Here is an 11,394-nt window from a genome sequence, read left to right on the forward strand (position 1 = left end):
AAAAAAAAAAAAAAGGAATGTAAAAGTGCTCCATATTTAAGAGGTAGTTTTTCCCCCCCAAATTCAAAGGAAAGGTTATAGGGAAAAAAAGTTTTGTTTGTGTTGTACTGGATGATTTTTCTTTGTTAAAATTCCCACACTTTAAAAGAAAGGTGGATGTCAGATACTGTACCCAAAATGCAGGAGACTGAGGTAGTGGTAGAAGCTTAAACATTTTACACATAAAATTAAAGACCCAATCCAAGGAAAATTGTATTTTTGGCTTTTTAAACATGTTTTTTGGGACATTTTTCTCTTTATGAAAAGTAAGCTTAAAATTGCATTTGTTAGTATTTCTTAATTCAAATTGAATCAGAAGCAGATGAAAAAATGCTGCATGAAAGATCTTGTAGTTGTGATGTATAAGCTACAATCAGTTGTTTTTTGTCTGGCTAACACAACTGGAAAGCTCCAATTTTTCTTGCCATTTTTGTTGCACTGGTAAATAATGTTAGGTTGGGGTTGTGAGGGGCTCTAAGCTAGCGGGAGAAAGTGTAAACAAAGGGATGATGGGAAATGAGTACAGGCTTACTCAACATGAACAGTTCCTCCCACAGCTCAATTTCTGATTAACTACTGATGCTCTGCAGAAACTGTGTCCTAGAAACTTAATCGTCCCAGTAACTAGGAACACTTTTAAAATAGATTAAAAGATGATCAGAAGGGGACTTTAAACATGACCAAGAACTAAGAAAGCAATAGAAGTGTAACAAGGGTAAGCTGAAAATCAGAAATGTAATTCAGGGGAAAAAACTCAAGATAATTTAAAACAGAACATGACCAAAAGCCAAAAAATACATGACTGAAAAAAAAAAAATGCACAATTCTCACAGATGCAAAGATTTTACTGTAGCATTTATTCTTCTTAAAAGTGCTAAGCATTTTGAGTCCTAAAATTTATTGAATTAGCAAAAAATAAAGCATTTTTTCCCTAATTTAAGCATATTTTTTGCTGCCAAAAAATGAACAAAAAAAAAAATTAATTAAGAAGGTAATTTTTAGATGTGGAAGAGGATTAGGGCCACTGAAAAGTCAGAATTCTGACTTTAATCTCAGAATTCTGACTTTTTTCTCAGAATTCTGAGATTAAAGTCAGAATTTTTCATGGGCTTTTTTTTTTCAGTTGCCCTAATCCTCTTCCGTATAGATGCATATTTTGAGTCTAAATTAAAATAAAATTTAGCAAAACACTTTTTACAGTCATCTAACACTTTTTTTTAAATTTAATGCTGTTAAAGTCACCATTAGAGATACTCATGACATCATTAATAGCTTTTAGCTAAAAAAAATCAGATGCAATCTTACTTTCTGTCAAATATAAAGAAAAAAAAACATGTTTCGACGTAGGCATTGATTGACAATGATATAGCATTTTTTCTTACACTTGGACTTTTTGTGTATGATTCCACAGGTACCAAATTCACACTGGTCTCCAGCACTCCATAATTCGGCCCCGTCAGCCCAACTGCTTGCCCTTTGACCAGGTCACCCTCCCTCAGAGGCTTCAGGAGCTTGGTTACTCCACTCACATGGTGGGCAAGTGGCACCTGGGCTTCTACAAGAAGGAATGTCTGCCCACTCGCCGCGGGTTTGACACATATTTTGGCTCCTTAACGGGGAGCGTGAACTACTACACCTATAGCTCATGCGACGGTCCGAAGCTTTGTGGCTTCGACCTCCACGAAGGGGAGTCGGTGGCCTGGGATCAGGGAGGTAAATACTCCACACATCTGTTCACGCAGAGAGTCCGCAAGATCCTGGCAAGACACAATCCTCAGTCCCAGCCACTCTTCATCTTCCTCTCCTTCCAAGCTGTCCACAGTCCTCTGCAGTCTCCAAAGGAGTACATCTGCCCTTACAGCGGGCTGGAGAACGTCGCACGCAGAAGGTATGCCGCTATGGTTTCAGCAGTAGATGAGGCGGTCCGGAACATAACATACGCCCTTCGTAAGTACGGATACTACCAGAACAGTGTTCTAATTTTCTCCAATGACAACGGTGGCCAGCCTTTGTCCGGTGGAAGTAACTGGCCGCTCAGAGGACGTAAAGGCACCTACTGGGAGGGAGGCATTCGAGGACTTGGGTTTGTCCACAGTCCTCTTTTGAGGAAGAGGAGGCGAGTGAGCAAAGCCTTGGTTCACATCACGGACTGGTACCCCACACTTGTGGGATTAGCAGGTGGGAATGAGTCTATGACTGACGGCCTGGATGGGTATAATGTTTGGGAGGCCATAAGTGAAGGGAAGGAGTCACCAAGACTAGAGATCCTCCACAACATCGACCCTCTCTTCAACCATGCTCGGAGTGGCTCCCTGCAGCAAGGATTCGGGATTTGGAATACCGCCATTCAGGCTTCCATTCGAATGGGAGACTGGAAGCTCCTGACAGGAAACCCTGGACGTGGAGACTGGATCCCCCCACAGATTCTTCCAGGTTTTCCGAACAGCTCGTGGAACCTGGAACGCATCATAAAGCATCAAAAATCTGTGTGGCTTTTCAACATCTCAGAAGACCCCTATGAGCGATTTGATTTGTCCGAGCAAAGACCAGATGTTGTAAAGCAGCTGTTAGCGAGACTTGCATACTACAACCAAAGTGCAGTGCCAGTGAGGTTTCCCTCAGAGGACCCTCGGGCCAACCCAAACTTAAATGGGGGTGCCTGGGTGCCCTGGGTGGCAGATGAAGTGGAAAAGATTGAGTCAACTGTTTGTTTGAGGAAAAACAAGAACACGAAGAAGAAATCTAGTTTGTACAAATACAAATCATTGCTGAGGAGACTCAACATTATTTCCAACAGAATAAAAAATCTTTGAGATTCAAGGATGAGGACAGGAAACTGTTGAGTACTGTCAAAATATAATACTGCCAATACTTTCACTGTGAAACTGATCAGCTGTCACTAAGCTATCAAAAACAATTGAGAACAAATGTTTTTTTGTGTTCAAACAAATAAAAAGTGACTTTTAATTAACCAGTGTTGATGGAACCGGTACAAATTTATTAATTTTTCTATTTTCCAAATATCTAGAAAAAAGAACAGGCACAAAAATCTTTTTTATCAGACTCCATAAGTGATCTTTTCAATATTAAAATGAAGCTAGTTGTTTTCAGAGATCACTGGAATGAAGAAGGAAGATCTCTGATTCACAAAGGCAACTGAAAGGACACTATTTCTTTCCACCACTCGAAAAACCATACACATTTTTGGCCTTTTTTTATTTATTAAAAACACTGTTGTGATCCTTTACTGTATAATAGAACTGGACCAAGTGAGTGTGACATCATCCATAGAAAATAACTTGCCTCCAGGTAAATTCAGAGACAATTTTCTTGTAATATGACCATGTTGGAAACAGAAATCATCACTAAGAAATGTTTGGTCCGAGTTCATCTGAACCAACATTTCTATAGCAACCACTCTCGCCAATTGTGAGCTTGTTGGAAGCCCACACCCCTACCATTTGAAAGCAGGCTCGGTTGAATCTGTCAAAGAAACATTTTGAACATTAGATGCAACACAACATACTTTCATTAAGACATCTGATTGCACAGTTTATACTCCAATAACTTGTACTACAGAAAATAAAAAAGTAGGAGTCACAAGAACATTTAAAAAAATGAAGTAGAGCAAGAATGGTTATTTTGACAAATATGAAGACTAAGTAAAAGCAGCTTTTTTCTATTTAGAAGTCTTTGAGATTCAAGCATTTTAAGACCAGTACTTACTTCCTGTTTGGAACATGATGGGAGTGGGAAGAGTCACTCAGTCCAGTTCTCAAGTACAGTCAATGGCAGTGATTCTTAATTATTCAACATATCCAATGCTCTCTTTGTATCTATTTGAGCTACCACTTCAGATATGTTAGTTTCAGAAAAGAACAGAAGCAAATCAGTAATTAAAAAAAATCATGCATTTTATTAACAAGAGATATTTCACTGCTATGCCAACAAGAGTCCACGGATGATGTAATATAGCATTAAATTCAGATAATGATAGTGAATTGGTTCAATAGGGTAGGTGGGTATGCAAAAACATTCACATCTTTATCAGGGTTGGCTTGCTTTCACAATCGATCTCGAGAGCAGAAGTCTGTCTAGACAACAACTCCCTTTTAGGAGAATTCTATTGCCTCAATCAAGCACTGACCAGAAAGAAAGAATGAGAAAGAGGAAACCAATCCAGTAAACAGTAAAAGTAAAGAGTCCTCTGACTGTGTGTAGTTTGAACACTTAGAGAGATTCAACAGGACATTATGAGACTTGATTGAGGAGCTGCTGAGCCTTAAACTACAAACTGATGCAACTATAAGCACATGAGGAACTGTTCAAGACTTTAATTGAAAAGGAAAATTTAAATGTAACATGAATCATCTTTATAAAAAAATGACAATTTAGCTCTAAATTTGTCTAAAAGCTTTAAATCACCTCGTTTTGACTTTAATGGGAGATTAATGACCTGGTTACAACATCTCTTTAATAATGAAAAATAATAAGCATCTAATCAAACATAAAATAAAAATACAGCTCCAAATAACTGTAATAACAGATTTCCATTAAATTTTTAAATAGTGAATAAAATAAAAAAATATGAATCACAAGAACTTGAGATTAAACAAAACAGTTTTCTTAGATAAGAAATTTATAAGGTTTGTGATTTAGTGTTCATTTCTTATACTGAAATGAACTCACACATATTTCCGCATATTTGGCCATAACTCTACACATTTACACCTTTTACTTTACTTTTTCTAATTGTTCACTAGATGGCTCTTCTACACAATTCTGACAGGTTTCGGTTGCAAGTGAACTGAGGCATACTGTCGATTCAAGGGGGACCAAAAATAACTGATTTGCATCAGTATTCAAAAAAAACAAAGCAGGTCACGGGAGGAGACAAACTAACGAGCAAAACAAACGGTCCTGCCACAAAAAGAGCTTTGGATCTTTCAATCCTCTGGTGAAAAGTAAAAAGAAAAATAAAGGTCCTGCTTTTGTCTTTGATGCAAAGTAACAGTCACAGAAAAACCCAATGTGTCAAAATCTCTCTGGTTTAAGTGTTACTTCTCCTCTTTGTGGTAAAGAAGGTGCAAATCTCAAATGAAGCAAATGTTGTGAATATGTTTCTGAGTTAGACATCAAATATGCTGATGTGTTGCTGGATGGATAAGAATCATATTGTGCTCACCGATTTGAGAATGAAATCCTCCCAAGATATGTGATGTTTATAAAGAGAAGTGAAACGGTTGACTTTATTTCCTTTTTTTTTTTGCAAAAGCCAGAGTGGTTTTAACCACACCTTTACTTTTTCCTGTCTACACGTTGGGCAACTCCGAAGCTGAACTCCGTAGCACATGAATCATCTGCGCTCATATATTCATTTATGCAGTCTTCTAATACTAAACCGGATCGACAGAGAAGAATGAAGCAGTTCCTTCTTTTTACCTTGTTAGCCGGAGCAACACACGGTAAGATTATCCACATTATCAATTGAAAATGCTAACAAGAACTATGACAGCTGAAAATATCTTTTTATTTCTCTTTTTGATCGCATTTTTCTGCAGCATTTTTACCACCTTCTGAGACAAAGTGCATCGTCACAGAAACCCCATTCCCTTGCATTCCTACTCTTGGAGAGTCTGTGTACATTCAACTCATGTGCAACGCTAGCGGCTACATGGTGCATTGTGACAAGAACACCACTAAAATCTTCGTGCTGAAAAGAGGAATTGTGAACATAGACCAAGACTACAGGAACAGAGCAGAATTTTTCATCAACAATGGAACACTCAAGATCACAGACATGAAGAAGAGTGATTCAGGTGCATACTCGGTGCAAATCTACCACAGTAATGGAAACCATGTGAAAAGCTTCAGTTTTGACCTGGAAGTCAAAGGCAAGTATCTGTATATTCATTGATATCTCACCCAGGAATAAGTTGAATTAGTAGGAATTGTGAAACATGAATGCTTCAGTCACATGCACCCGTATGGGGGTAGTGGGAGCCCAGGCCTAGAACAACCTAGGGACCTTGAAGTTCCTTTGTGGCTCATGCGGTCACCTAAAGGGACCTCATGTCTTGAATGTGGTAAGGCTACTTTAAAGCATCTTCAATGATGTTACACAAATTAACGATGTACAAGTAATGCTTTGGTGTGGTGGCCTTAAACCAGACTGCCACGCTATGCAAATGATGCACGAACAGGGCACGCAGGTATGACATTTGAAGGATACCCATAAACTAGACTGTCTAATTTCCTTATTTCTAACAGTCAGGCTGAAAGCATGAGGGTCCCGGCGTAGTTAAAAAAGAAAAAAAAATGTGCTCGATTACACATCTCACTTGCAGCATGACCATAGAAAAAAACATGCATGAACATTTTTGCTCTACAGATTCACCAAGTGGTCTATAATCTTAAAACTCCCTGTACCGGTTTGCCGCCTTTTTGGACTGGAGACAGCCCACTCCTACTGTGCAAGGAATCTTTTGGCTGCAGAAACTTAACACACACATCTGAGAATTACTACAAAAAGATTAGCATGAAAAAGATATTGCCAATTATATCTGTGTGCATGTAAAGCAAGCCACCGTCTGCCACCTAAGTAGGTGTTTATTGTGGGACAGGAACTGGCAGCACCCAGGCAGATGCATTTAGAAACAACAACCAGACCACTGACCTTTAGTTTCACTGATGCTGTTCCGGGAAAGTAACACAAAGAGAAAAAATACATATGTATGTGTGGCAGCTTATTGTTTCCTGAGACAGATATTTTATACTTTTACTGGTGGAAAACAATTATTTAAAAACAAAAACTAAATAATAATATATTTTTTTGTCTATTTTTTGGTCTAGATAACATCATTAATATCCTGTACATATGCATCATTGTACTGGGTGCTCTCCTGTTGCTATCGTGCTGCTGCTGCATTCTTAGAGCAATGAAGTGTTGTCGGAAGTCAGGTAAGACTTACTATACTTGTCAGGATTGGAAAACAAAACATCAGTTTTATTAATGTATTTAATGCACTTTTGTCATTGTGTTTTAGGTAAAAAACAAAGAACTCAAGAACAGTCAGAGTTTGGACTTAAATGAAGCGGGAGGATCTTCAGCAAACTGAACCACCGACTCAAACAGCAAATACAATATTGATTTTGACTGAAATGTTGTTTCACCATTGAGGTTAAAGCCAGTAAGATCATTAATGTTTAAAGACACAAAAATGAAGTAATGTATAAATTTTTGTGCATGCTTGATTTTGCTGTGTATATTTTTGTTCATTGTTTTATTAAAATAAAAAAAAATCAGAAAGAGAAATGTTTTTCAGATTTTAGATTAGACTGCACATGGAATAGTTTAAGCTGCACTGTGAAAGATAATGTATCTAAAATAATCGACAAATGTATTAAAACCTGTTGGCGTGTTTTTTGCATATGCCTTAATCTCACATTGTAGGATTTTTAGTGTCCTATTTGATAAATTCCTCCAGGAAAAAGTATTTGGTACAAACGACCAAGAATTCTGACCTTGTTACATCTTCTATAAGAAGCTTTTTTATCCTCCTTTATGTAACAGTCAGACTCCAAACTCAACCATGGCAAAGACCAAAGAGCTTTCAAAGGACACCAGATGTTTTTTTTTTTTTTTACCATCATAACTTAGCACAGACTGAGGATACCATGACTTCATCTGTTAAACTAAAAGGATAACTTTGTAAATGTGTCTTATTTAAAGATGGTATGCATGGAAACATGAAACAACATATGACTGAGAATGAAGAAAGCAAAAATAGGGGATCTTTGTGGGGAAAAACTGGTTGAGAAATGCACTGTTTCAATTCCTTCATAGCCAGAACAGAAGGTAGAAAGTTTGCTCATGTAAAATAATCAACCTCAACTGACCTCCACTGCTTTCACTTTTACTTATTCTATTTGTGAAATGTCCCTCTTTAAAATGCCAGTTGGTTTTGCTTTCTGCACAGCTTCACCCTCACTGGCACCACCAAACTGCAGGTTCATGTCTTTTTGAACATCTCCAAAAGCCATTTTTCACATTGCTCCTTTTCTACTGTTTTCTGTCAAATGGGTCTTCTCCCTATAGTTAAATAAGCAAACAGAAAATAAACAAGCCCTAAGGTTTAAAATAAATAGTTAAACTGAAGGGACTAATTAGAAATAAATGATTGCAGTGCTCACATCAGAGCTTATCAACAGTTTTTGTGGTTAAATGAAATTTCTACAGGTGCAGACAAGAATTGAGAAAATTCAAATTGGTTTTGTTTATAAAAAATAATTTTTACAAATCTATCAAACGTTGTTTCCCATCATTGCAGGTGACTCAACATTCAACAGAGTGTTTAACCCTTGCTTTAGGTGTTATCTCTATATCTGCTAAAAATATATTTATATACAGTTTCATATTTATCTCATATCTGCTGTTTCTCTTTTTGCCACATAGTGTTTTGGGCCTTTAAAAGACATTTTACAGAAGAAGTCTTCGCATGGCAGATATGTTCAAGTTTATTAGCAGCTGCAGATCAGCAGATGCTGATAAGTAAATGGACAAACGTGGTCAAACAGCTAGAAGTCTCAAGACTTGCTTTTCTTTTTAAACATTTAAATTTCTCAACCAAAAAAGGCACATTTCTTGATGAGTTTTTTCATTGACTGTTTAAGGAAAAATAGAGAAATTATGATATAATTAATTTTTATTTATCATTTTGTTTTATAAGAAAACTTTTCTAATGGACATCAAAGTAGGTCAGGTGGGGGTGTAATAGTGTGGGAGATATTTTCTTGGAAAACCTTAGTACTAATTGAGTTGGTTGAAACACCATAAACTACCCAAGTAATGTTGCTGACCATGTCCATCCCTTTATGACCACAGTATACTATCTACTGATTCCAGCAGGGTAACGCCTCATAAATCTGAATCATCTCAGACTGGTTTCTCGAATATGACAATGAGTTCACTGGACTCTAATGGCTTCCTCAGTCACCAGATCTCAACCCAATAGATCACCTTTGGGATGTGGCGGAATGGAGATTCTCTTCATGATATACCTGACAAACATCTGACTAATCTGCAGCAACCATGAAATGTTGTCATGTCGCTATGAACACACAAATTCTCTGAGGAATGTTTCCAGTACCTTGTTGAATTGGTGACACCAATGATTAAGACAGTTCTGAAGGCAAAAGGAGGTTCAACCTGGTGAAGTGGCCAGTGTGAAGATTATAGTTTAAAGAATATATTAGGTCTGATAAACACACGTTAGGCACAAAAAATATAATTTACTTTGATAAAAATTGGTTTGTGTGTTATTTCTAAGTCTCAGAAGTCTCCTCCCCATTGTGCGGCCACCTGAGTTGGCCAATAGTTTTTCTTTTGAAGCGCCAGAGCGTATTTCGCATTGCTGGAGGACACATCTGCATTCTGTAAAACATTATTGGTATACAGCTGCTGCTGCACCAAACTCTGGTGAGTAAAGAAACACTTTTTTGATTATAGATTTTTTTTTGCAAAGGAGTTTTTTAAAATAAACATTTGTTTGTTGTAGGCACATTACACTCAAACTCTAAAAATGTTAATTAAAAAGAAATAGAAAGCCAAACATTTCACAGATCTCTGAACATTTGAAATTGTAGCATTTGATGTTATTTTTCTAGTTTACAGTCATACTATTTGTCATATAAAAAAGCTAAATAATGTATGAAGTGCATTAACTTGCAGTTGTGAGAAAAAGTAGCAGAGTCAAAATAAAACAGATCAATGCACCAATTAACACAAAAAATACACTTACATAGTCAATTGTTATTTTTCCTTATTACTTACTAAAAGATAATATTGTCAAGAATCACAAGATCATCTATAGTATTGATTTTTTTTTTACTTAAAGAATTCAAATTGATCTGTATAGGGCAACGTCTTTGACTAAATTTATGCTCACTTCTATTATCATCCCTGCAGATTTCTCATTGGAAATTGTATTTCTCTGGCTGATCAGTCCATGTCAACATTTGGGAAAAAATGAAATCTATTTTTGGATTGTTTGCAATACTCCTTGGAACATCTTATGGTAAGTCCTTGCTTTAAATTATCAATTCCTTAACCACAAACCGCAGAAACAATATTAGTTAACCTTGATATTAACTTTAATGACGGAAATAAGCTTAGGTATTAAAATAAATATGTATATTAGTGGTCAACAATGCATCAGTGCTCAACAAATTTTAAGATTTTACAATTATTTTCAAAAATTAAGAGTTTAGTGACAAATCATTTTTATTCCAACAGGTTCTATCGACATTAACAACACGTTCAACGGGTCTCACGAACCAAGACAGGCGGTTGAATCGAAAAACACTTTGAGCACTGAAACGAAAACAAAAGCCCCACCAAGAGAGGCACAAAGCTCTGTGGGTAAGGAGTTAGAGTCCCCGACAGCCCCCACCCATCACACATCCTTAATAATTTCAAACTCTAAATGTAATATATTTAATCTATTGGAGTGAAGTGCATAGTGAAATATATTCAAATATACCTTCAAACTTGAGTTTTTTTTGATAAATATGAAACATTTCATTTATCACTTTACATTAAATTGTATATATATATATATATATATATATATATATATATAAACTGATCTCAAGAGACATTAAAGTTTACATTTTTAAAATAATTTTTGGTCCCAAAGTATGACTGTAAAATGTTCTGTGTTTCTTCCACTTTGTTTTAAGTTGATTTTTCCCCCCTTGTTATTTTTATGTGATTTTTTTAAAACAAAGCTTGCAAACATCCAACATATTTTTTTTCTTCTCACTTTAAAAACTTGCAGGTGTGGTGACCCACTGTGATGGCAGACAGAATGGAGCTCAGTGTTATGGAGCTTTGGGAGGATCTGTTTTTCTCCAGCTGATGGACGACTTCACAGAAATAGATACATACCAGTTGTTAACTCAAAACATGATTATACTAGCTGGAGGAAAAGATCGAGCACTTGGAAATGAAATGAAAACCAGATCTTCATTTTTTCCCAGTAATGGGACGTTTTTGATCCGCAACCTGAGCATAAATGACAGTGGTGAATACACTCTTTACACCTTTGATTCAAAAGGAGAAAAGGCAAAACCCCGCACCCTACAGTTAATGGTTCAAGGTAAATATTTTTTTATAAGCTAGTAAAAAATCATATATTAAACATAAGAATGTGACTGTATGTGGAGGACACATAAGATGTTTCAGAGTTTGTTGTTTTGTTATTAAACATCTCTGCTCTTCATCATAAAGATCCTAAATAAAGGTGTGTGTTCTTCTCAGCTCCTGTGTCCTCCGTCTCTCTGGTCTCTGAGTGT

At 36.5% G+C, this 11,394-nt stretch overlaps 1 protein-coding gene across 1 annotated transcript in view; it reads left to right on the forward strand.

Moving 5' to 3' along the window:
- Positions 1 to 2,900, forward strand: part of arsia (arylsulfatase family, member Ia) — a 4,525-nt gene extending 1,625 nt beyond the window's left edge. The window contains exon 2 of the mRNA XM_024283808.2: positions 1,451 to 2,900. Within this exon, the coding sequence (XP_024139576.1) occupies positions 1,451 to 2,852 (1,402 nt within the window). The 3' untranslated portion in view covers positions 2,853 to 2,900. The remainder of the gene's footprint in view (positions 1 to 1,450) is intronic.
- Positions 2,901 to 11,394: the final 8,494 nt, after the last annotated feature.

This window comes from Oryzias melastigma, linkage group LG10 (assembly GCF_002922805.2).
Source record: "Oryzias melastigma strain HK-1 linkage group LG10, ASM292280v2, whole genome shotgun sequence".
In the NCBI taxonomy this organism is placed as follows: domain Eukaryota; kingdom Metazoa; phylum Chordata; class Actinopteri; order Beloniformes; family Adrianichthyidae; genus Oryzias; species Oryzias melastigma.